Genomic DNA, 27,949 nt, shown 5'->3' on the forward strand with positions numbered 1-27,949 from the left:
ATTCTCATGCTGCAAAAGGCTATTTCTCTGGTTCACTCAAAGTAGCATGGGACAGAGTCCGAGGATATGACTAAGCTCATTAAAGGGCAAGACTGCCATACCCGGCTCTGACCTCCCCATGAAGCATGGCTACTGTGTCCACAAAAATAAGATGTGTGAGGATAAAGGCACGCTATTCTGCTAGCTAAAGTGATAGCAAACCACCCCCCACCCCTAAAAGTTCCTTCCCCCAGTAAATAAAAAGGGGAAAAATTTAAAATACACTTATCTACAAGAGTAAGGATTTTGAAATATCAACGTAATCCCTACTTCAAAAAAGGTTAACTAGAGTCATCTGGTCATCTCTGATTACACCTTAATGATGTATACAGATTCAGTTTTTGCTGATTTATCATTAGATACTTCTAGTCAAAATATTAACTTTATTCCCAAATATCTTAAACCACTAGTATGACTGAAGTGTATTACCTCCCAGAGTTACTGGAAGAGGGAAAAAAATAGATGTTCAAGCAGCAGGCAACAATTATGGCCCTTCACACAGTGGCATCTGAGTGGCTACTGATAGTCCAGGAATAATTTAAAAACAAGAAAATTCATGCATTTTAGTAAATATGCCATAATTTTCACAGTTGAAATTTCCTTAGACATTGCACTTTCTTTGTAAGCAAATCCTGATTCTTCTGAATGTTATGGTGAGTCAGGACTTGAACTAGCAGCCTTCTTTCTCTTCTTCTTACTGTGTTTCTTATGCTTCTTTTTCTTTTTTGTTTTTTCCTGAAAAGACAGTTCCATGTTAGATATAGCTACATGAAAACGTGCAAATTAAAAACAACTTCACTATCATACTTCTAAGTTACTATGCAGTCATTTCAAACAATCCACACAAACAAGTAAGTTACTCAAAACCTTTCTCCAAAAGTCTCAATAATACTGTATGAGGACTAAGAAAGTACTTGTCAATTTTCAAAAGATAAGGAAAAACTCTGTGTCAGTAGCACATTAACATAGCTTCTAACAACATTTCCTATAGGAAATAAATTCAACTGAATTATGGTATCAACTGCTATACTTTGTTGTCTAATTTTTAAAGCTGCAATAATTATAGTAATTGCAAAGGAAATGTCACATCACAGTAAAACAATTGTAAAATGGTAGCATTCAAAGGAAAAATACACTAAACCTATTTTGAAGTAAAAAGGAACAGATATTATGTACTTGCTTAGGCTGATAGGACTACTTCATTAACAACTAACTGGTACAAAATACTGATGCCAAGTTGAAAAGTCTATTTAGCACTTGATTTTTAGAGGAAAAGACCATTGTAAAAGTAGTCATGTTGTGACTAGACAAAGGAAGCTAAAATTTTGCTACACCCTGACTTTCTGATGTAAAAGAGAAAGGCAGACCTTTTAGAAACAGATATGTGGAAATGGGGTATCAATACACTAGTGTTGATATTCAGGAGAAGAAAGTAAAAAGGAAAAAGGCACACAGAGGTGGCAAAAGCAACGCTTCCAGTCCATCTGCTAATCTAGGAGAACTTTCCACCCCTTGCCCGCACTAAGGCCTTTACTACTTTGTGGCTCTTCAAACAACTTCCGTTGTTCTTCTCATCACAAGTCCAAGTATACAAGGACTGTTACAGAGTCCAAATCTTACATCTGGACTTCTAAAGGTAAGTTTTGGGTACAGGTTACTTTTTCATAAAAGGACTGTTGGCCACTCTGTTCTTACACACCTTTCTTCTTGGCTTCCAGGACACCTCATTGCTGCCTTTCTTCCTTCACCAAGACCTCAGCCCCTCTGCTGGTTCTTCCTCTGCTCAACCTTTGTGGGCTTCCTTCTTTCCCACATGCTTTCCCAATTACAGGCTTTAAACACCACTTACAAACCAATCTTTATATCCAGTCCTAGGCTCTGAAGACTGCAAGTGCCTCATTAATAGCTCTACCACGCATATTTTAAACTACCATTAAAAATGCCAAATTTTTCGCTCAGGATCCTTTTTCAACCATTTTAGTAAATGGCACCACTAATTAATTCATCATTTTAGTTAAGCCAAAGAATCTAAGCTTCTTTGACTCTACTCTTTTAACTCCACTCTCCACCCCTGAAGCACCGAGCAAGTCCTACCACCTAAGTCCAAAACATATCTCGAATCTACCAGGCCAATCCATCTCCACCACTATCACTGCAATACAAATAATAGCATTTCTCATTTATGTCAACTCATCACCTCCGTCAAATATTTTAAAAAGGTGAAGTTGATTCAGGCCACCTGCTTGTCTTGATAGAAGCCCGCTGTGCTCTGTCACAGGGCCTCTGCTTCCTTTCCAACCTCAATGCACACTCTTCCTCTTTGTCTTCTATGGAGGAGCCACGCCTACTCTTTTCATTTCTTCAAATGTACCAAGCTCACTCCCACCACACGTCTTGAGCTCTTCTCTTTGTCTCGGACAGTGTTCCTTTCATTTACTCGTTGGCTCTTTTTTGTGAATCAGATTTCAGCTGAATTTTACTTCCTTAAAGAGGCCTTCCCTCCCTCAGTCAGCCTCTCATTTATCACCCTCTTATCTATTTTGAACTCCATTATAACAGCTCTAACCAAGACAGAACCGTGCCTGCATAGAGAAGCTTAATACTTAGAACTGAATGCATGAGACAGTGAAGTACGCAAACACAAATTACAATTATCCCAAATTAATTAACTTTATGTTTTAATAATCTAACCAAAGATGAAAGCAGTCTTCACCCAAATTATTTTCCCACTCAGGAAAAAAGTCTCTTAAATGTTTCCTTGATCTTGGAGCATATAAAATGTTATGAATCATACATTACCAGGTGAACTTTCTTTTCAGAGGACTCTCATTTTAAGAGCTAAAGACATTTTGAGGAGGGGGTAGTTACTTTCAAACCTACAAATGATGCTGTTCATTTTTCTTTTACTTCTCCCTAAGAAAATGCCTTCAAAGGCCACAGCCCATACTTATGTGAGTGCTCCTAAATTAGTCTGGTGATATGACCTCCATTTCTTTTTGGTAATTTGTTATATACTTTCTCTAGGCTGGTCTGCTTCTCACTGGATACCAGGGCCATTTTCCTCATTCTCTTCAGCAGAGCTGGCTTTAGAAATGACAAGAATCATCTTTATTAATGAATCATTTATGATGTCACATTCCTGCTAATTTTTCACTGAAGCCTGTGCTTCCAGAGCTTTTTTCTATTAGTATCAGGTTTGGTAGATCTGGGAATAACTACTCTCAAAGACGGAGGGAATCACCATACTTTAGTTTCATGTTTCCTAGTATTGTTTAAGGAAGTCAAACAAAAGTTTAAGCTTACAGTTTTAACAGTGAAATACTGAAATGCTACCAGGATATGCTTCCTTTTATTTTGAGTCAATTTAACTTTCTCCAACTCATTAAGTGAAGCTGCTGAACACCACATCTTTCTCAATAAATATTTAGTTTTAGTAAATGCAATCATGCTTTATCATGACGTTTATATTAAATAAAACAGCTATACTGTTATCACGTAAAAACGTAAGTGATACTTGCTGTTGTTTTTTCTCGTTCTTCACTGCTTTTCTTCTTTTTTGCTCGTACCTACAGAATTAAAATTTTTATGGAGAAAAGTTAAATATGTAACTTATACCCAAGGCATTTTTTTTTCATTCACTAATATAACTTGCATCTTTAAAATTTTTATGTAAAAAACTTTTTTTTGATGATGAAATAACATTTTAAGTTGCTTTGTTGTTCCTTAAACCTCTGTTAAATCACAGGGAGGATTCAAAGAAAAACCTTTCAAGGAAAGCGAAAGCGTTAGTTGCTCAGTTGTGTTTGAGTCTTTGCAACCCCATGGACTGAAGCTCACCAGGCACCTCTGTCCATGGGATTCTCCAGGCAAGAATACTGGAGTGGGTTGCCATTCCCTTCTCCAGGGGATCTTCCTGACCCAGGAATCGAACCTGGGTCTCCTGCATTGCAGGCAGATGCTTTACCACTGAGCCACTCTTCCAGCACCTAAAAACAGCAGTCGAGGCACAGCAGATAAAAAATTTGAGCTATGAAAGAAACCAGACTAAGCTCTGAATCCTACCTCTGCTACGTATTACTCTCAGTTGTAGCCTCTTGGTAAAATGTAGGTAAAACCCACCCTCAAGGGAGCGGGCCAGAATATGGTAGGTGTTTTTCTTACCTATGGTGCTGGTAATAAACAGTAGCTTTATATGTGTATATACATACATATAAAAATGTATATAGTGTACTTGGTACCAATGAACTGATTAAAAATCTTTTTAAGTAACAATTATTACCCCATTAATGTTTTATTTAAATATTTTAAAGTGTGATACACTGGATTTACATTACATTCAAAGTGCTAAAGTTGATGTGTATTAATGTTAAATCCAAGTATAACATTTTATATTAAGAAATACATAATTAATACAACATATTATAATACTGAAGGGCAGAAATTGCCAAAATGTTGAATTGTTTGGTTTATCTGCTAGGTTACTATATGTTAAATATATGAAAAGTAACTAACAATAGAACAAACAAACTAAAACAGACTAAAGTAACAGAACAAATAAACATTAGAGACTATTAGCTTTCAACAGGGGTGGTAGTTCTCTTGTGAAAACACTTAGAAAATAAAAATATTGTTCCTGGTGGTATTCTTGTCATCACAATGACTGAGCGAGGAGGGCCAGGTTAATACAGGGGAGGGCTGTCATGCAATAGGATAGCCCTGACATAAATTTGTAATAGCCTGCTTGACATTCATATAATGGACCCAATTATAAAAAGTAAAAAATCCTAAAAGATGTTGCTGTTTAAGTTTTGGACTCAATATGCCAACAAATTTGGAAAACTCAGCAGCAGCTACGGGATTGGAAAAGGTCAGTTCTCATTCCAGTTCCAAAGAGGGCAATGCCAAAGAATGCTCAAACTACCACAAAAGTGTGCTCATTTCACATGCTAGCAGGGTTTTATGCTCAAAATCCTTCAAGCTAGGCTTCAGTAGTATGTGAACCGAGAACTTCCAGATAGACAAGCTGGATTTAGAAAAGGCAGAAGAACCACATATCAAATTGCCAACATCCACTGGATCACAGAAAAAGAAAGGGAATTCCAGAAAAAAATCTGCTTCTGCTTCATTGACTACACTAAAGCCTTTGCTGTGTGGATCACAGCAAACGGTGCAAAATTCTAAAAGAGATAGCAATAGTAGACCACCTGACCTGCTTCCTGAGAAACCTGTATGTAGGTCAAGAAGCAACAGTTAGAACCAGACATCAAACAACGAGCTGGTTCAAAATTGGGAAAGTAGTACGTTAAGGGTGTATACCGTCACCCTATTTATCTAACTTATATGCAGAGTACATCATGCTTGAAATGCCAGGCTGGATGAATCACAAGCTGAAATCAATATGGCTGAGATAAGTATCAATAACCTCATATGCAGATAACACCACCCTAATGGCAAAAAGCGAAGAGGAACTAAAAAGCCTCTTGAAGACAGTGAAAGAAGAGAGTGAAAAAGCTGGCTTAAAACTCACCATTCAAAAAACTAATCCATGGCCTCCAGTCTCATTACTTCATGGCAAATACATGGGGAAAAATGGTGACTGCAACCACAAGATTAAAAGATGCTTGCCCCTCGGAAGGAAAGCAACAACAAACCTAGACAGCGTATTAAAAAGCAGACACATTACTTTGCCAACAAGGTCCATACAGTCAAAGCTGTGGTTTTTCCAGTAGTCACATATATGGATGCGAGTTGGACCATAATGAAGGCTGAACGCCTAAGAATTGATGCTTTCAAACTGTGGTTTTGGAGAAGACTTTTGAGAGTTCCTTGGACATCAAGGAGATCAAACTAGTCAATCTGCAAGGAAATCAACCCTGAACATTCATTGAAGGACTGATGCTGAAGCTGAACTTCGCCACCTGATGTGAACAGCCGACTCACTGGAAAAGATCCTGATGCTGGGGAAGATTGAGGGCAGGAGGAGAAGGGAACGACAGAGGATGAGATGGCTGGATGGCATCACTGACTCAGTGGACAAGAGCATGAGCGAACTTCAGGAGATAGTGAAGGAAGCTTGGTGTGCTGCAGTCCACGGGGCTGCACAGTCAGACATGACTGAGTGACTGAACAAGTTTATTAAAATATGAACACAAAGTATTTTGTACTGAGTTTTAACATACAGTCAGCACCCATGGATTCAATCAACCACGGATCAAAAATATTTGGGAAGGGGATTCCCTGGTGGCTCAGTGGTAAAGAATCCACCTGTAATATCAGAGATGCGGGTTCAATCCCTGCATCCGGGAAGATCCCACAAGCCACGGGTCAACCGTGCCCATGTGTCTCAACTACTGAGCCGACGCTCTAGGGCCCAGGAGCCCCGACTACCGAGCCCACACGCCACAGCTACTGAAGCCCTTGCCCTCTAGGGCCCATGCTCCGCAGGAGGAGCCGCTGCAGTGAGAAGCTTGCATGGAGCAACTAGAGAACAGCCCACCCAGCAACGAAGATTCAGCACAGCCAGAAGTAAACAAACAAAATTTTTTTTTTTTAATTTGGGGAAAAAGTGGCAGAAGGTTTCAAAAAGCAAAAGTTGAACTGGCCACACGCCAGCAACTATTTATACAGCATTTACATTGTATTAGGTATTATATGTACTCTACAGATAACGTAAAAGTATATGGGAGGATGTGCAGAGGTTATACACAAGTATTTACTATGCCATTTTATGTAAGAGACAACACCTGCGGATTTTTATATCCACAAGGGTCCTGGAACCAACTCCCTGCAGACACGGAAGAATGACAGGAGAGTACATGTCCTACAAGGGCAATATCATGTAAATAGAGGGAAGACCGCATTTTGTTTCATTCGGAGCTTTACTGGGAACTGTACCATTTTCGAAAATGTCACGGATGACAATGCTATTTTATGGCTTGTTAAGGGTATAGGTCAATCTGCCTGCGATAGCCTGCATTTTGCTGCAGATCAATAGTTTTATGTCTTCCAGCGTTATTATGCTCAAGTACTTATGTACCGAAATATAATTTTATAAAGTTATATATTATTTTCTTCTATTCATTTTTATTTCTCTAGGGGATACTATCAATAATATAAACATGTGTACAGGTAAGCTATATTACCTACCAATTTCATTAAACGAATAGTGTGAAATATTGCTACATAAATTGCTATAAAATTGCTACAAGTTTTATTTTTCAAATGAGGAATTCAAGTCTAAGCAGAGGACTACATCAAAGATGATAACATATAAACCTAAAATGAACTAAGAATGGACTCTAAATCCAATGGAAAAAAAAAAAGGGGGGAAAAAAAAGGAAAAAAACAAATCCAATGGAGTACAAAATCTAAGGCATGGATATCATAGCTGAAAAGGACGGTCTAGATTACCTAATCGTAGTCCCTCATCTTACGGATAGGAAAACCGAGGTCCTGTCAACGTTTCTGCTTTACCTTATAATCTTTCTGCTTCCTAAAGAGCAGCTCAAAACCAAAACAAGGGAATGCTGGGTTTTAACGTGCTACATACTATACAGTATTTTTCATGTCATCAAAATGGTAGTAAAATTTAAAGAATAAATATTAGGAGAGTAAAAAATAAAGTTCTCAGATTGGAAAGGTATGTGGGAATATAATTATCAAAATAAAAACAGTACTACTATCTTCTGTAAAAATACAGAATTTATTCTTAAGTGGCATTTCTTTAACATGTTAGAAAAGTGAGTTAAATACTTCTGAAAAATTATTTTTTAATAATTCACATTTATTAAGTCAAATAACTAGATATTTTAAAGTAAAGAAAATGGATTTAATTATATACTTACCTCCTCAGTATACTCTGATTCTGACTCTGACTCAGATGATAATGGTTTATCTTCTGGATACATCTTTCTTTTTTTGCTGAGCCCTTTAATGTCCTATGAAAAATAAATACATGTATGCTGACTCAGATATAGTAGTATGCCACAAGAATTTTACGTTTCTGAGTTCTACTTAAAAATTTTTCCTATTATCACAAAAACTACCCATTTTCACTTTAGAACTGTCTAAAATTGGTGACAATTATCAGGAATCAGTTTCTAATTCCAATAAAAGTTACTTTTATTAAGTAACTTGAAAAGAAATAACTAAACATCGACTTAGATGTAACATCCTCTTTATTTTCTCTAATTGAACATGATAGAATCTTAAAGAGTTAATGAAACTATAGTATAAGATTTGGGTCCTTTGCATTCTAACTCTTTTGTTTCAATCCAGGGTTGGATCAGACAGGCCTAGTGCTATAGAAAAGAATCTAAAAAGATCACTGCACTGTAATGCATTTAAAGTGTTAAATTCACACTAAAAACAAAACAACCCCCCCGCCCCCAAACTTAACCCCCGAAAATCCCTAAGCATTTAATGATGAGAAAATGTATAACTCGGGGGAAGAAAAGGAGAGTAAGACTGGGAGAAGGGAGAAGTACTCTGGAAACATCTGAAGCAAAAGAGACAAAACATGAAGATTTATTAAAGCTGCATTCTGGATATGCCAGTTGTCATTTTATATTTTCTATGTACTTTATCTGTATGTATGAAATAGTTCATAACAAAAACAAGACCACATAAAGGAAAAAATGCTCACCACCTTATCTTAGCATGAACCCGATTTTGAAGATGTAAACAAGAAAATAAACTAAAAGTGATGATACACGTTAAATCACAGGTGATTTGTTTCTGTAAACAGCTTTATTATTTTGGTAGAAATAATTCATTATAAGAAAATGCACCCAAATACCACTACAGGGATTTTGGGACACATCTTTGTGTGTATGCCTTTACCTAAATACCTGTTTATGTAACCCACTCTTCTCACCCAACAGTATCTTTCCATGCCAATTACACCATCATTTTTGGCCACTTTTGATATACATTGAAAATATGTATCACTGAAAGTATATCCCACAATTTATTTAACCCATCTCCTTTTGGAGGGCAGGCATATAGGTTTTTGCTACTAAAGTTGAAACAGAGAAAAGGGTATGTGAGGGCAAAATCTTTATCTAACAGTAAAGACTAAATAAAAAACCAAAGTAGCCTTCATCCAAATGATTGTCTCCCTCTCCCACAACCCTCAAAATTGTTTATTTCATTTGTTCATCAATCACACCTCACCAAAACGCCTCTTCATCAGATTCTTTCATCAGTCATAGGAGTCTCAGATTATCAGAATATAGTTCATATTCTCTTTAAGAATTGCCTAAACATGTTTTTTGGGTTTCCCAGGTGGCACAGTGGTACAGAATCTACCTTGCCAATGGAGGAGACACAGGAGACAGAGTTCCAATCCTTAGGGCGGAAAGATCCCCTGGAGGACGAAACGGCAACCCACTCCAGTATTCTTGTCCAGAAAAAGCCCCGGACAGAGGAGCCTGGCAGGCTGCAGTCCCTGGGGCTGCAGAATCGGACACAACTAAGCACACACACACACGCGCGCACACACACACACACACACACACACACACACACGTGTTTTGCCTATGTTTATGCGTGTGAGGTATTCTCTTTCCCTTAATTACTGAAGATCAAGTTTTTTGTCTTACATATTCCTAGCAGTTTTTCTTAGTCTATTCATATGTATTTAAACTTTGTTCATAGCTTAAATGTCTTTTTGCCATTCAGAATTTGAATTATATGGTCAAAAGTTCTTGGGTTTTGAGGCCTGTCTCGCTCTGATGTTATATTCACCCATGTCTTTCTCTAGCTACATTTTCATACATTTCTGACTTACCTGGGAATTTATTTGACCTTAAGGAGTGTTAAACTTAAAATTTTTCAAATGGTTAGTCACTTTGGCCCAAGAAATGCCACTTCTGGCATATATTAAATTCCACAAATATTTACCAATTTTTACCTGGACTCTACAATGTTCATTGTTTTTTTCTGTTCCTGTACCATACCACATTGCTTTAATCAAAGTATATGAAAATGTTTCAACTTCTAGCAGGGCAAGTCACACCCAGAAATTTTATTACATTTTCATGTATTTCTGAGTAGATGTGTATAGTTTTCTTTAAATTAGTCCTGCTCACTTCCTTAAGATTTTCCTATATATTTTTTGTAAATATTAAAAATGAAATATATTTTTCCATTATATTTTCTAATTAGGTATTGTACTGCCAAGCACTTTTGGAACAATTTAAAATAAAAATGGAGCTAAAAATAATGATTGATATATATGACTGAAAATTAAAACATTGTAAGATTATAACAGACATCTTAAATAAGATTAAGAGAAACTGTAGACTTCTCTTAAGAGATGTTAACTATGTGTCTGAAAGATTAGCAATCAAGGCATATAACTCTTATCAACTGGAAAGATTAAAATCAAGCAGAAAAATGGGCCAAGATCATGAGAGAGACTGAAATCTGCTTGGCTAATAAATGAAAGGGCTCAGACATCTCTACACATTAAACTAGCAACACAGGAGATCTCAACAGCGTGGTACGTATGTATGAGGAGCAAGGGTACTATCATATGTTACTAGTAGGAATGTAAATTAGAAAATAAGCACTTTGATGAGTAAAATGCAGACAAGTTAAGTGTTATTAACATGTTCCCTGGACCCAGAAATTATAGTCCCAGGTACACCTTAGAAAATCAATGAAAAGCTAAGGAAAAGGAGAAATAGATAACAAATAGCCACTGCAGCACTGTTTGCACTGCTGAAGACAGAAAACCACCTAGATGTCTACAAACAAAAGACTGGAAATACAAACTGTGGTGCATTAAAATAATGGAATAGCAGTAGCAGAAGAAACAAACTTGAGAGTATCAAGAAGGATAAATGTCAACTGCAATGTTGTGTGAAAAAAAGCAAGTTTCAGAAGAAAGCACAATGATACCGTTTTGAAAATATGTGTGAACACACATTTATATAAAGGTGGACAGGAAGGATACACAGTAATTTCAAAAACAGCTGCCTACAGTGAAGGAGAGTGTGACAGAGACATCTGCCAATAAAACAAGACAGGACAAAATGTAAACCATTTGCTAATTCTGCTGGGTATGTATGTGTGTTATTCATTATGTGTGTATGTATTACTTTATATTCTGTATATGTTGAAGTACTTCAGAATCACACTGCAGATGTTTTACTAGTTTTGATGTTTGTAAACTGCCAGTTTTCAGTCTTACATTTTTTTTAAACACATGAAAGTAACCGCTTATTATTTTATAATGGTTTTGAAAATCAGGAATTTCTGTTGAAATTATATCACACCCTGTTGGAACTATGAAGATAATCGCACAGTTTCCTTCCTTTGACCAGTTAATATGGCAAGTTATATTAATAAATTTTATATCCTTGAATCCTTGGAATTAATGAAACCAACTCTGTCAATATGGTTTCTTTTTTAGTGTATTTATTTGCAAACTGAAAAAAAAAAGAAACCTCTTCTACATATATACCCAAGAGAAAACACTATAGACTAAGGGAAAGAAGCCAGTCACAAAAGGTCATACACAGTACAACTGCTTTTATATGATACAGCCAGAACACATAAGCCCATAGAGACATAAAGCAGACTGGAGGCCAACACAGGATGAGGAGAAAAAAGAAATTGATTTCTTTTGAGTATGGGTATTTTTAATGGAATTATGAAAGTCTTGAAACTAAAGAGCAGATCAATGCCCAACATTGTACATAAACTAAGTATCACCAAATTATAATTTAAAGATGGTTCATAGCATATTATGTGAATTTCACCTCAATTTTTGTTGTTGTTCAGGCACTAAGTTGTATCCGACTCTTTGCGACCCCATGAACTGCAGCACATCAGGCCTCCCTGCCCCTCGCCATCTCCCAGAATTTGCCCAACTCCATGTCCAGTGGAATGATATAAAAAGACTGAATAAAATTTGGTGACATTGCTATTTAGTTTTCTTTTATTAGTAATGCTTTCTTCAGGCTTTTATTTTTAATAATCAGAAAGGCTGCCTATGTGCTCAGCTGCTAAGTTGTGTTCGACTCTTTGTGACACCATGGACTGTAGCCTGCCAGCCTCCTCTGTCTATGGGATTTCCCAGGCAAGAACACTGGAGTGGGTTGCCATTTCCTTCTCCAGGGAATCAGAAAGACTAGAAATTATAAATTAGAAACTTAGATAGGCATAAATTTAGCATTAAGCATAGATAAGCTATAAATGAAGACAAAACATCTACTTACAGTAGAAACAACATTTTTCAAATGATCTATGGTATACTTAATTTGAAACAGAAATCCATGTTCTTTCATTAAGAGGACTTTCTTTAAAATGAAGTGAGGAAACAAATGGAATGTTTAAAACTTCATTATTTCAATTTTGAGATAATACATTACACCTACACAAATTCTCTGCGTGAATACTCTTCTGATCTTTTACCTTCAATAACGAACCCAATAGGCAAAAGAAACCTCTTAAGTTAAAAAGAGAATGCTTTATTGTTAATTTCTTGAAGCGATTCTTAAAGGAAATGAAATATATTAAATTAAAACGATGTAGGGATTCCCCTGGTGGCTCAGCAGGAAGAATACACCTGTCAGTGCGAGGGACCCGGGTTCAATCCCTGGTCCGGGAAGATCCCACATGCCACAGAGCAACTAAGCCCATGTACTATAATTACTGAGCCTGTGCGCCACAACTGCTGAAGCCCGCATGCCTCAAAGCCTATAGCAAGTGAAGCCATGGCAATGCCAAGTCCGTGCACTGCAACCAAGAGTAGCTTCCACTCGCTGCAACTAGAAAGTCCACACAACGCAATGAAGACCCAGCGCAGTTAAAAATGAATAAATAATATTAAAAATATATATATAAATATAAAAAAGCAACATAAAATATAAATTACCTTTTCTTTCTCAGTTGCATCTTTTGACTTCTTTTTCTTTTTAAAACTATCCTAAACAAACATATATGTATATTAATTTTAAATGTGAAAGATAGAACATTATACCATAATTAACAAAAATATCAAAAAGGTGATTATGATTGAAAGAAATTTATTTCCAGGCAAGAATTTCTACTTTTGAATCCCTCTGAGCTAGCTATTAACTTCTCTGAGCCTTCATTATCCATAAAATGGGATAAACAAATATCTACTTCATAGAGTTGGGAGAGGACTGAGTTAAAAGTCAAGTGCTTAGAACTAGGCCTAATACACAGCAGCCAGTCAATAAACGTTAGCTATCACTATCATTAAACTGGCTCTTCTGCTTTAAAAACAAAACTACCACCTACTGAGTACTTTCTAGATGCCAGGCATTTTATCAGAAGAAATCTCATTTAGTGGTTTTGTTCTCCTTGACCCCCAGGGCAGTGCTTGTCAAACTGTGAAACACCACGTCAGAATCATAGAGACTGTTAAAAATGTAGACTTCTGATCCCAATCAGCTTCACTAAATCAGACTGTGGCGATGGGGCCCAGAAATCTACATTTTTATTACAACCTGCATGTATTTCTTATGACCACTAATGTTTGAGAGTTAACTGTACCTGATAATTCTGGATAGTACAGAACAGATGAGGTATAGTACCATAAAAAGGACTCTGGATCAGATATCAGAAGACAGATTCAACTTACAATTCTAATACTATTTGTATGAATTTAAGCAAGATGCTTTTTATCTGCACTATAAATTCTTTATGAAGATGGGAAAAACAATGTAGCCATGTTTATCATAAAGTTACCATGAAAATTTTGAGACACGGAGACCTTTATGTCAGAGCATTTAGAGAACAATTAAATGCCCTATGTACAATATTAAGTGCATCAATTAAGTGGCACAGAGCATCAAAGTACAAAAAACAGTATCACATTTCAACACTGAGAGCTATTTAAGATAGTAAGAATTAAAAGAAAAATCTAATTAAATGTCTGCTACCCAAAACATTGCTCATTTAAACAGTTTTACCTTATTGTCTGATTCAGTTTCTGACATGGAACTTTCAGAAGATTTATGAGAACGACTCTTCTTTTTCTTTTTCCTTTTTCCTTGTCTCTTATCCTACATGAAACATAAATAATTTGCTTTGTTTTGTTGCATGTATTTGTTGCATTTAATTGACATCAAAACTTTATCAATGAACAAAACTTAATGAAAATATCAGCTTGTAAATACGTTTTATTTAAAAATATTTAAAATATAACATACATCACTTTTTTTAAAAATTAAAAAACATTAAGTGATTTTAGTCACATGTAATTCTTAGCCAAAATGGACTTTCCGATTTTTAAATCCATTTCTTCTACTAATATTCTTAAATGAAGAAAACAAATTTAGGAATCTAAAAAATACATTTACTAATATTTAAGTATCTAGTTATTTATTCATGTCAGTGTTCTCAGAGATAATCAACCAAAACTTGGAAGTAAACATTTCCAACAGATTCTTCATAATAGGTTTCCCCTTGTTAGGAAAGACATCAGAGATGCTATTTCATGTATTTCGCATTTCATCACGAGAGCAAACATTACCTCATCTTCCGAATCTGAAGAGCTGCTGGAAGAATCAGAGCTTGATGAAGAAGAAGATGAATACTTGACCAAGCACAAAACAATTAAAGCTTGTGAGATGCAGGAACTTTTCTTTTACTAAGTCTCTCAAACACTTAATGAGATCAATCTAGTTTCTGAGAAATGGATGCCATATGACTTATATACTAAATGTCAAATTTCACACACCCGCCCCCCCCCCGCTCCCCCCGCCACAGTAACAGAAGGCGTGGTCAATTTTCCCTCTTTAATTGTGGTGAAGGAGTTACTAGGTTATAAGGAGGTCAGTACCTTCCATTTATTATCATTAACAGAACAAACCCACCCATAACTACCAAAGGACCTCCAGACTCTGACTTATCTAGAGTTAGCATACAGACTGTATCAATTACTCTTACTTTTTGTTTTGTAGGCTCTTGATTATAACATTTAGAAAAATGGAAAACTTTTGCTCACCCTACCAGATTTCTTCTTTTCTTTTTTCTTTCTCTAAAAGCAAACAAATACAAGTACAAATCTAAATAAGGTAGGTTTTCCAATGGACCTGTTAGCAGCAGTACACAGCGTTATTATGTAAACCCAACTCTGAGACTAAGAGTAGCAATGAAATAAAAATGGCATTACCTGTCTTTTTTTGGATGAGCTCTCACTTCCGCTTAACAATTTCTCCCTGTGTTTTTCTAGTTCTTTCTTCCAGTTCTGCAGAAAAATTATAAACACATCAGAAGTCATCTCTCCCCTCCTAATACATCTCAGTGTTGCTGTCCTTTGTTGTTCAGTCGCTAAGCTGGGTCTGACTCTTTGCGACCCCATGAACTGCAGCACGCCAGGCTTCCCTGTCCTTTATTATTTCCCTGAGCTTGCTCAAACTCATGTCCAGTGAGCCAGTGATGCCATCCAACCATCTCATCCTCTGTCGCCCCCTTCTCCTTTTATACTGAAATGTACAGACAACTATTTCCTTCCTTCCATCCTCTGCTATCTTGCTCCCATCTCAGCCTCTAATTACAGTCAAAAGATGCTGCAGGTTTAAGGATCCTTTTCCCTGTCACCAAAGGAGCCTCTAACGAGCTCCTTTCAGAGGATATTATGAGGTGGAAATTCCACACTGTATACTGAAAGGAGGAGTAGGTTGTTATTACTAAAACTGAGAACTTTTATCTTTTTAAGAAAGGTGGTTAAATTCTCTTTCCAGACAGTAAAAGTTCAATTAATCTATACTGTGGCTGAAATACTACATGTAGATTTGTAACCAAAACAAGCAAACATCATCGTGGAAATTCGAGGTAAGATGGGGGCCTGGGGACTAGGGGAGAGAAGGGAAGAACCTAACATTTAGAAAACTTTAAAAAAGATGATTTAAATTACTGTAAGATGGCTTTTCTCTATTTCTTTTTTAAAGAAATCAAATATTTAAATACAAACCATATTCAATTTAACAGAAACACTTCTAAAATACAGAGCCCCTTTAAAAAGCTAGGCCCAAACTCTTGGCTTATTAAAAATTATCTCATTTTTTTTTTATTTTTAAGAAAAAAGATTAGTCTCTTTTTCTAAAGGCACAATTTACAAACCTCATTCATTTTTTCTTCAAATTCAGCCAATGCCTTGGAGCCTTTCTTTTTCTTTTCTAGTTGTTCTTTCAGTTCTTCCCTTAAAAAATAGAATGTACAATAAATTTTCAAGCAATTCAAATTAGAGATGGATGTTGACAAAGAAAAATTTCATAATTTTTTAATATCCTAACAAGCCTCCATTCCAGCCCCAGTGTTGCTACATTTAAAATTTCTTTGCTCATGTCCTTGTATATTAATTATCATAATAAATCCAACCAGATAACATAATCATTCCTCTCCAGAACATGGGTTTATAAGAACTAATATTTTATATAAATTTATATTTAAATTTATATATCTATAAGTTTATATAAACTAATATTTATAAGAACTAATAATAAACACCAAACATTTGAGTACTTCCAGACAATAGGTAAGGGCTTCCTAGGTGGCTCAGTGGTAAAGAATCTGCCTGTCAATACAGGAGTCACAGGTTCAATCCCTGGGTTGGGAAGACGCCCTGGAGGAAATGGTAAGCCACCGCAGTGTTCCTGCATGGAGACTCCCACGGACAGAGGAGCCTGGTGGGCTACAGTCCCTGGGGTCACAGGGAGTTGGAAATGACTCAGCAAGTGAGCGCACGTGCCCACAACAGGCACTGTTTTAAATACATCTTCCTTTCATCCTCACAATCCCGTGAGGAAAGGTACTTTATTACTCCCATTATATAGGAGACAAGAGGCTGCAGCTTAGGGACGGTCACAAAGCTGGCAGTTGCACTGTTAGGGTGAGTTAAGGCCTCTATGACTGAACTACTATCGTCCACTACTAAATCACCCACTTTATAATGCACCTGCTGACAAGAAAGAGTGGCCCTGGCTGGTACCTGGGAACTGAGATTTTGGCACCATCCCTGATAAGAGTGCTCACTATGCCTATCTATACACACACAGTAGTTTACATGAACATCTGCATTCCTTCTGGAAGTCTGAAATTTTGGCAGCTGATAGGCAGAGGCTGATCAATCGCCAATAAAAGAGCTGGACATACTGAATCACACGAGTTGGCCACATCTCACACGTGTTACCACAACTCACTGCTGGGGGAGTTAAAGGCGGTATCCTGTATGCCTCCGCAGAAGCAGGGCCAGACGCTGCCCCCGTCTCCCCTGGACTTCTCCCCACGCCTTTCTCCTCTGCTGACCGTGCCTGGTATCCTTCCACTATAATAAATCTTGCCCGTGAGCACAACGATCTGTGAATCCTGCTGGCAATTACCCACCCTGAGGGTTGTCTTGGCGATGGCTGACCACGTGTGTGATTCACTAGCTTAGGCACTTCCTCTTTCCCTTCTCAAAAGAAAAAAAAAGTATTCATCCCCTCTCCCCAATCTTAAAGATAAAATACACTTTGTTTTGCGATCATTTATTTCCCTGTATGCTGCACCAATAAACAATGGCACTGATGAAGCGGCAGACACAGCTTGCTTCCTGTTTAACTCAAAGGAAGGATTCCTTGTTGTGTGTAAGCACAAGTTTCAACTCTAGCTGCCCAGCTCTTGGGGGCCCTTAGAAAGAATAAAAAGCTAACAGCTCTGAATCTTCTGTCACTTCAGGAGTATGGGTATTTAATAATAAGACATACTGAAAAATAATGATGTTAGAGCTATGACGCTTTATTTACGAAAGATCAGAGCCACTCAACGAGGGCAAAAAAAACACAAACTTTAACACACAACTTAGACAATGGGAAATCCTAACACACTGTAAAGCCAGCAGATAAAACCAGAAACAAGGCCTAACATTTTCTTTCTCAACACTTAAAGTTACACCTCAAAGAAAGGTTAAATTATTCAAACCTACTATTTTAAATAGCTTGGAATACCGCAAGGTTAAGGTCTCTTTTAGGAGACAGAGACGTTTTTGGTATGAAAGATTCTTTGGCAGAGCGTTAGCTTTAGCTGTACTAGGTGGTGGGTTCCTAAATGCTTGCTTTACGTTCATGCATGTGTTTTATACATTCAAAAGTAAGCACATATTAAATACTACTTCAAACAATGATGTATCTAGCAACTACTTGGCCATCAGTAGAAGTTGTAAAATGACCTTTAAAACATTTACAAAAACCTTATATATATTTATATAGGTAAATTGTTTCACAAATACCAGGTAGGCCTTGGTCGATTCAAATAATCTTGGATCGTTGGACCTGAAGACTGGATTGGACCCCTTGATCTGGCCATTGCTATTGGGTTCATATAGGCCTTGAGGAAAAAAACAAAAATTAACTCCATTAAAATAATCATTTTCTTACTCATAAAGCAATCTTTACTATAAATGCATACTAGGTCAAACTATGCCAAAGAACTGAGTTCAACTTCCCACACAGTTGCACTCATTTCACACGCTAGCAAAATAATGCTCAAAGTCCGTCAAGCAAGGTGTCAACAGTAGAACTGAGAACTTCCAGATGTACAAGCTGGATTTAGAAAAAGCACAGGAATAGGACATCAAATTGCCAACATCTGCTGAATCACAGAAAAGACTAGAGAATTCCAGAAAAACATCTACTTCTGCTTCATTGACTATGCTAAAGCCTTTGACTATGTAGGTCACAGTCAAAGTGTAGATTCCACAAACTACTGGAAAATTCTTAAAGAGATGGGAATACCAGACCATCTTACCTGCCTCCTGGGAAACCTGTATGCAGGTCAAGAAGCAACGGTTAGAACTGGACATGGAACAACTGACTGGTTCAAAACTGGGAAAGAAGAACATCAAGGCTGCATACTGTCACCCTGCTTATTCAACTTATATGCAGAATATATCATGAGAAACGCTGGGCTGGATGAAGCAAAAGCTGGAATCAAGATTGCTGGGAGAAATATCAGTAACCTCAGATATGCAGATGACATCACCCTTATGGCAGAAAGCAAAGAAGAACTAACAGCCTCTTGATGAAGGTGAAAGATGAGAGAGAAAAAGCTGTCTTAAAACTCAACATTCAGAAAAGAAGATCATGGCATCTGGTCCCATCACTTCATGGCAAATGCATGGAGGAAATATGGAAACAGTGACAGATTTCATTTCCTTGGGCTCCAAAATCAATGTGGATGGTGACTGCAGCCATGAAATTAAAAAGACGCTTGCTCCTTTGAAAAACAGCTATGACCAGCCTAGATGGTATATTAGAAAGCAGAGATATTACTTTGCCAACAAAGGTCCATCTAGTCAAACCTATGGTTTTTCCAGTAGTCATGTATGGATGTGAGAGTTGGACTATAAAGAAGGATGAGGGCCAAAAAATTAATGCTTTTGAACTGTGGTGTTGGAGAAGACTCTTGAGGGTCCCTTAGACTGCAAGGAGATCCAACCAGTCCATCCTAAAGGAAATCAGTCCTGAATATACATTGGAAGGACTGGTGCTGAAACTGAAGCTCCAATATTTTGGCCACCTGATGTGAAGAACTGACTCGTTAGAAAAGACCCCAATTCTGGGAAAGACTGAGGGCAAGAGGAGAAGGGCGCAACAGAGGATGAGACAGTTAGATGACTGACTCAATGGACATGAGTTTGAGCAGACCAGAGAGATAGTAAAGGACAGGGAAGCCTGGCGAGCTGCAGTTCATGGGGTTGCAAAGAGTTGGACACAACTTCGCAACTGAACAACATTAAGCCTCAGAGGTTTGGGAGATAAGTAATACCACTATTTCACAGAAAATGTATCTTCACCAGAAATTTGATGAAAATAATATTGATACCTCTTCTCTTACTCTGAGGTGGCTTTGTAGTACTTTCTCCAAAAGCCCAATAAAGCTCTAAGGGTAGTAATACTATCCTCAATGGTAAACGAAGAAACTCGGTTTCAAAGATGGAGACCTAACACTAAGTTCACTGTTTATTCTACTTTATCTTTTGTCTCAGGAAATACTGTACCATCCTGACAGCAATTTTACACACAGATTGTTAACTATGAAAAATTAAACTATGCAAGGCATCAAAAGAAAAAATAAACAAGAGTTCAGCAAAATTAAAAACATTTGTGCATCAAAGAATACTATCAAAAGACTGAAAAGACAATCCACAGAATGGAAGAAAATATTTGCAAATCATGTATCTGACAAGGGTTAATATGCAGAATGAATAAATCCTACAACTCAATAACAAAAAACCCCAAAACCCCATTTAAAAATGTGCAAAGGACTTCAGACATTTCTTCAAAGAAGATATACAAATGTCTAATATGCACATGAAAAGATGTTCGCTGTTACTTGTCATTGTTGTCGACTCTCTGAAAACCCAAGGACTGCAGCATGCCAAGCTCCTCTGTCTTCCCTTATCCCTCGGAGTTTCTAGTCCTGAGGGAAATGCAAATCAAAACAATGAGACACCACCTCACACCAGTTGAATGGCTACCATCAAAAAAAGAAAATAAAAAGTGTTGTCAAGGATGTGAAGAAATTGGAACCATTAAGCACTGCAGGTGAGAATAAAAAATGGTGCGGCTGTTTTGGAAAAGTTTGACGATTCCTCAAAAAGTTAAACATAGAATTGCCATTCTTCAGGATCGGAGAACTGAAAGGAGGGGCTCAAAGAGATACATGTATACCCATGTTCACAGCACCGCTATTCACAACGGCCAAAAGGTGGAAACAATCCACACATCCACCCATGGATGAATGGATAAACAGAATGTACTATATACTGGGTTGGTCAAAAAGTTTGTTTGGGTTTTTCCATACCATCTTACAGGAAAATCCAGATGAGCATTTTGGCCAATTCAGTACATACAATGGATTATTATTCAGCCTCAGAAAAGAGTGAAATTCTGATACATGCTACAACACAGATGAACCTTGGAAGCACAGTAAGTGAAATGAAGCAGACACCAAAGGACAAATATTGTATAATTCAACTTATTTGGGGTACCTAGAATAAGTGAACTCAGAGACAGAAAAGGGAGTTCACCAGGGGCTGAGAGTGGTGTAACCAGGACAAGGCTTCTTGTTTGAGATAATGAAAACCTTCTGGAAATGGATAGTGGTGATAGCTGTCTAACACTGTCAATGTACCTAATGCATTATACACTTAAAAATGGTTAAAATGGTGAACTTTATGTTATATATATTTCTGTACAATAAACCCCCACAAAATTATAATGATATTATGCTCTGTAAACTAAACTTACTAGAGCAAAAATACATATTTTTATACACTTTACCCAAAAACATCCTGAGACAAAATAAAGCAGAATATTTGTTAATGACTGTGTCTAGCAGACACTGTTTTGTTAGAATTCACTTTACAACAGATACAAATTCTAGTCTTTAATTCAGTCTCAACTTCTTGATCCTATGATTAAGTTTTCCAATTTAATTCAAGTCAACAAACATTTATTGAAAACTCTTCCACTTTTTATCACAAATTATGCTTTTAATTATTTAGCTTTTTACAGTACTCATAACAGAAACTGACAAATCCATGTTGCTGTTGCTTAGTTGCTAAGTCATGTCTGACTCTTTTACAACCCCATGGACTGTAGCCCGCCAGGCTCTTCTGTCCATGGGATTTCCCAGGCAAGAATGCTGGACTGGGTTGCCATTTCCTTCTCCATTTTCTACTCTTTAAATAAAAAGAACTTTGGTTGAAAATGACTATCACAAAGATTGATTTTAAGGCCTGAAAGTTAGTACTTAACATTCCAAAAAAAAGTGAAAAGGTACTTTCATCTATTGCATTTTACTTAAAAATCTTTAAAAATGACAAAATTTTCCACCTTCATAACAAATGTAAGTTATATACGTCTAGATTTCTCTGGCAGAGTAAACAATACACAACCACTATAAACAACACAAACCAAGAACTGTTTCCATTCAACTGGATACTGCCTAATTACCTGAGATGAAAACAGTTAAACCTTTAATATGATTTTCTTACAGCTAGAGTTCCTAAGGTCAGAGACATTTACAGGATAGGGGCTACATATGGCTGTCTATGCAATGCTGGCGACCGAGGCATAAAAGTCATATTTTAATATCAAATGGTATGCCCTCAAATATTTCATTCAACTGTCTCTATTGAGATTTTTAATCAGTTTATGTGGAAATGACAGCCAACAAAGGCCACAACGGAGCAGTTGTTGGCCCAACCAATGACACTGACCATCTTAACAATCAAAAGTATAACGTACAAACTAAGATCATCTCTTTTAAACCAGGGGCATAGTATCTATCACCTTCTTACTTCTTAGGTATCATGTCATAACTTTAGCAGTACTTAATGATAAGCCATTTTAAGTTTGAAACTGTAAAAACTTTATTTTCAAAGTTATAAATTATGCATGGATGTTAAAACTATATCACCAAAAGAGGAAAAACTGAAAATACCTAAATAGCCATCAACCTGAGATTCATCAAATAAACTATATCCCCCAAACAAAATACTAGATTGATGCAAATGTAACTGCAGTTTTCGCATTGTTGAAATCTGCCGTTTGACACTGGAATACATTCATAATAAATGTGGTCATGTTATACATCATTTTAACGCACATTTCTCACTTTACGGGTTTCTGCTAATGACATTACTTGTTTATTTTATATTTACTTTGGACTATGGAAATGATGTTAGACAAAAAGCAAATTTGAGCGGATTTTCTTGTTAGAGTTCAAAACGGGCCATAAAGCAGTGGAGACAACTCCCAATATCAACAACGCATTTGGCCCAAGAACTGCTATTGAAATGTACAAAGCAGTGGTAGTTCAGGAAGTTTTGCAAAGGAAACAAGAAGAGCCTTGAAGATGAGGAGCACAGTGGCCAGTCATCAGAAGTTTGCAATGAATCTGAGAGCAATCATCGAAGCCGATCCTCTTACATTTGAAGTTGCCTAAGAACTCAACAGCAACCATTCTATACTTGTTTGGCATTAAGTGAACTGGAAAGATGAAAAAGCTCGCTAAGTCATGAGCTGCCCACAAATCAAAACGACTGTCATTCTGAAGTGTCGCCTTCTCTTGTTCTATGCAACAACGAACCATTTCTCAATCAGATTGTACTGTGCCATGAAAGCTGCGTCTTAGTTACGGGCTCTCTAGTTGCGGTGCGCAGGCTCAGTCGCCCCAAGGCAGGTGGGATCCTAGTTTCTTGACCAGGGATCAAACCCACATCCCCTGTACTAGAAGGCAGATTCCCAACCACTGGATCACCAGGGAAGTCCCAAGAAAACATTTTTTAATATTATAGCCCATTACCTCAACGAGTACAGTAGTAGCAGCTACCTCACCACCGCTTTTATGCTTGCTTCTGGACAGTCAGGCCTTGGAAGAAACACATCGTGCTACTGTACGCTGCTGTGCGGCACACAAGAGCACAGCCACCTGAAGAGGAAGCACGCACACGGCAACATACGCCAGACAGGCGAGCTAACTTACGTGACCACACGTGCGAAAGCATGTTTGCCTCTTTGCAACTTTGCAGAGGACTTAGAACAGCGGCAATTTTTCACTGTAGTTTTAAATAACCTAAACACAACATTTACTATGTTTTACAGCCTTTAAATTTTCTAGCATCTATCTTAAAAACCCATTAATATTTTAATGAGTTTTAATGTCTACTGTGAAACTGCATCTTCAAAGTACGTATCATCCTATCTTACTGCTTACTTTTCAGAGGAATATAAAGTAGTACATTCATATGCTAGGAGTCCATGTCAATCATGGACAAGTTATGCCACAATTACATGAGCTATTACTGAGTATGTAATAAGGCTTAACTTTCAAGCTCTTGAAAAACCCTATGCCCAGTCTGCTTAAGTACATAAAATAGCTCCAACAGCTTCTAAATAGCTCCATTATTTATTTCAATTACAGTGGTAATGCTTCTGAAGTGCATCTTAAAAGCTCCTTGCGAAACACTTGATCATGAGTCTGTGCTCATGACCATTAAGCAACAGTGCTCCTCTCTGATGCACAACAAAAAGGTTTTAAAACCCAAAAAGTAACCATTTCACAAAAGTTAAGCTCTTTCACTTACTATGCGTGTGTGAAAAAAAATGCTTCTAACATTAGCGCGTTATACATAGTATATATAATGGCAGAGCATAAATCAAAATAAATTGTGCAATTTCTTAAAATGTCATGACTTAATCATTTTGAATACTGTGCCTTTTTAAATCAAACACCCGTACTTATATGTAACTAGAATTGTCTGTGGCTCCAAACTGCTCCATGAGCTTGGGTAACAGAGAACGGGTTGGTTTTTTGGAAGTCAGGATGGCAAAACAGGCTCAAGGGAATATGTTAAGTGGGCAGCTAGGAAAAGAGCAACTGCAGTGAAGTTGTTGAGGACAAAATGCGCAGAACTTCATTTGTTACTTTGATTACCAATTTTTATCTGGAGGATACATCTGTTTCAGTAAAAACAGAAAAGAACAGGAAAGAAATTTCTGAAAAATAATGGGCACAAAGGGTGACCAGTGGCTCAGACAGTATAAAGAATCTTCTGCAATGTTCGACCCAGGTTCGATCCTTGGGTCAGGAAGATCCTCTGGAGAAGGGAATGGCTACCCACTCCAGTATTCTTGCCTGGAGAATTCCACAGACAAAGGAGCCTGGTGGGCCACATGGGGCTGCAAGGAGTCAGACACGACTGAGAGACTAGCACTCCCGTGCTTTACAAATCTCAAGGGTTAAAATATTCTGTGGGAAAAAAGAGTTGCTTAAGAATGTACAATATCAAAATAAACAAATAAAAAAGAGTGTACAATATCAAGAGGGAACACTCATCTTCCAACCCGGGGATTGAACCTAAATTAAGGACCTCAGATGAAAATGATGCACCAGTGTATACTCATTACCCGTAACAAACATACTGCTCAGGTGTGGGAGTTGAAGATAGGGGAGGCAGAGCATGTCTATGGGCAGGGAGCATATGGGAACTCTCTGTACTTTCTGCCCAATTTTGCCTTGAGACCAAAAGAGCTCCAAAAAGTAAAGCCTATCTTTAAAAAAACTTCAACCTGAAATTTATGGCTTTTTAGAAAGCAATTCTGTCATCTTGAAAACCATGATTTTTATCATCAATGTAAAAAGAAAAAAATGCCATTATTTTCAGATGCAAATGTTCATTTTATTTAAAGTCAAAAGTTATGATGTACTGAACTGAGTTACCAGATGACCCATGGTGCTTTTTTGGGGAGTCCCAGTTTTAATAGTTTGGGGGTTTCCCTGGTGGCTCAGAGGGTAAAGAATCTGCCTGCAATGCTGGAGACCTGGGTTCGATCCCTGGGTTGGAAGATCCCCTGGAGAAGGGAATGGCTACCCACTCCAGTATTCTTGCCTGGAGAATTCCATGGACAGAGGAGCCTGGCGGGCTACAGTCCATGGGATTGCAAGGAAGTCGGACAGGACTGAGAGACTAACACTTTAATAGTTCCACCTCCTCCACTGCAGTCAGGAGGCTGAATTGGGCAACCTGTGTCTTCTATCTCTTAATTTCCTGTTTTCTTTTCTATAATCTTTCAAGCACATACAAAATGTTACCAGTACTACCTATGCCGAGACACATACCAAGGAATCAGCAGAGCCCAGAGTCGTCAAAATGCTCTAGTAAATGAAACTAACTTGAAAAGTTTTTCAAATGCTTTAAAAAAATGTCTAAACACCTTTTGCCAGTAAAACAAAACATCTTAGGCCTTTGCATGACAACTGTACCCAAGGTCCAGTGATTTCTAAACATTTAAGGCCTAAGGTCATTAAACAGCCCAAACACTCAGTACCTTAAGCCTAAGGAAGCTCCATGAGAACACCATTTCAACTCTATGAGAATCAATACCATTAGGTCTGACCTACAGAAAGGAAGGCAGGAGAAAAGAACATTCCTCAACCTTGTAATCAAACTTCACCACAGTGGTTCCTAGACATCTTTGATTATGAAGACTATACAAAACTAAAACAAGAGTTTTGAACATATTAAGTATTTCAGAGAAGTAAAGCTCTTTGAGGACCTCTCCCTCCCCCAAACAGCAAAGGAAATTAATCGCTTAATTCTTAAAAAGCTAGTTCGTTAAATTTAGTACAGTAACTTGAACAGCATTTTTTTTTTAATTTTGCTGCACATTGGTTTAAAACTCTATCATGACCAAGCCTAGCAACTGTCACCTAAGCTTATCGCAAATTCCTTATGTTTATGGCCCATGCAATCTGATTCACAACCTGGGCTTTCCGAACCAAGCTAGTGGACACCTAGAATCTTCCTCCCATCTCTGCCTGTGAAAACGGAGAACCTCAGAACCCTGAATTTTCATCAGCCATTTCTTACTTTCTGTTATTAGTTACTTCTGTATCTCTTTCATCTCAGTTACAGAGTAACAACTTGCAGACCAAACATTCTCCCGCCCATCTTGCCTTGTGCGGTCTCAACTATTCTGGCAAGTTACGGGCTGCATTGATCCCACTTTACAGATGAGAACAGCGACGTATTCTGGGTCATCCAACTCCGGAGGGCCCAAAACTGACATTCCAGCCTGGGTCTGAGTCCAGAGTCAACCATCAAGCCATTTATTCCTTCTCGGGGCCTACTAAGTGCCAGGTGGGCTTCCCAGGTGGCTAAAACGGTGAAGAATCTGCCTGCAATGCAGGACACCCGGGTTCGATCCCTGTGTTGGGAAGATCCCCTGGAAGAGGGAATGGCACCCCGCTCCAGCATTCTTGCCTGGAAAATCCCATGGACAGAGGAGCCTGCCGGGCTGTAGTCCATGGGGTTACAAAAAAGTCGGACACGACAGCGACGCGCCCGCACACACAAACACACAAAAGAGTCGGACACGACAGAGACACACACACACAAACACACAAGAGTCGGACACGACAGAGCGACACACACACGCGCGCTCCCGCGCGCGTAGTGCTGGGCTCTGGGGCCGGATCAAAGCATTTGGTTTTGATCCTGGTTCTTAAAGCAGGGAGCCCGCCTGCCTCTAGAACTGGGCGCCCTGCAGGCCCCCGGGTGTAGGGACAGCGTCCCAGACCTCCGCGCCTCCGTCCCACCCGACTGCGCCAGAGGGGCGCAGAGATGGGGCGGGCGCTACCGGTGGGGGTGGCGGAGGCGAGTTCGGGCGCCTTCCCGGGCCTCAGACTTCGCACTTATTTACAGGAGGGATCAGAGGACCCTTGGCGGCTCTACCCAGTGGGCACGGCTGGCCCGAATGCGGGGGAGAAGGATGCCACAGAGCACTGCCAGAGGGTGCGGCAAGGCTGGCCGGATGTACAGGAAAGGGGGGCGAGAGAGAAAAGCGAAAGGAGTGGGGGGCCCACAGGCGCCAACTGCGTGCGCGGCGCAAGCGCGTCCGGGGCCGGCCCCGCGGTGCGGGGAGCCGGGTCTCCAGTGTCCAGGTCCGAGCGCCGCGGCTGACTCTCAGGCCCAGCCGGGAGGGGCGAGCGCTCCCGCTCTCCCGCCGCCGCGCCCCGCGTCGCCCCACTGTTTTCCCCGCCGGGTACTCACCACTCTATTGTCCCGCTTCCCCATGGTGCCGGACTGAGAGCTCAGCCAGCCCTCAGCGGGGAGGCCAGGCCAGCGCGGCTGCCAAAGACGGCCCGAAGCAGGTCCTTCGGCCAACTCCCCATCCCATTGAGAGCGGCGCCTCGCGGACCCAGCGGCCGCGGTAGCCCACAGCGCCACCTACCGCCTCGGAGGAGAGGCGGGCGCCCGCGATCACTTGAGGTTCCCAGGGGTCGCCTGGGGATTCCAGTCCTTTGCCACTCAGTACAGCAGCATGGGAGAAGGAGGCGGCAACCCACTCCAGTGTGCTTGCCTGGAGCCTGGTGGGCT

The 27,949-nt window shown here is 38.8% G+C and overlaps 1 protein-coding gene across 1 annotated transcript; it reads right to left on the bottom strand.

Moving 5' to 3' along the window:
* Nucleotides 1-435: 435 nt before the first annotated feature.
* Nucleotides 436-27,695, bottom strand: FAM133B (family with sequence similarity 133 member B). Its single transcript, XM_052639220.1, has 11 exons — nt 27,623-27,695; nt 18,290-18,387; nt 16,144-16,222; nt 15,194-15,268; nt 15,026-15,058; nt 14,552-14,614; nt 13,989-14,081; nt 12,926-12,976; nt 7,884-7,976; nt 3,558-3,605; nt 436-774 (listed from the first exon to the last, which is right to left on the bottom strand). Exons 1-11 carry the CDS (start codon nt 27,644-27,646, stop codon nt 688-690), a joined length of 744 nt encoding a protein of 247 aa, XP_052495180.1. The 5' UTR covers nt 27,647-27,695; the 3' UTR covers nt 436-687.
* Between the last annotated feature and the right edge of the window lie 254 nt (nt 27,696-27,949).

The sequence above is a fragment of the Budorcas taxicolor genome, chromosome 4, assembly GCF_023091745.1.
Source record: "Budorcas taxicolor isolate Tak-1 chromosome 4, Takin1.1, whole genome shotgun sequence".
In the NCBI taxonomy this organism is placed as follows: Eukaryota; Metazoa; Chordata; class Mammalia; order Artiodactyla; family Bovidae; genus Budorcas; species Budorcas taxicolor.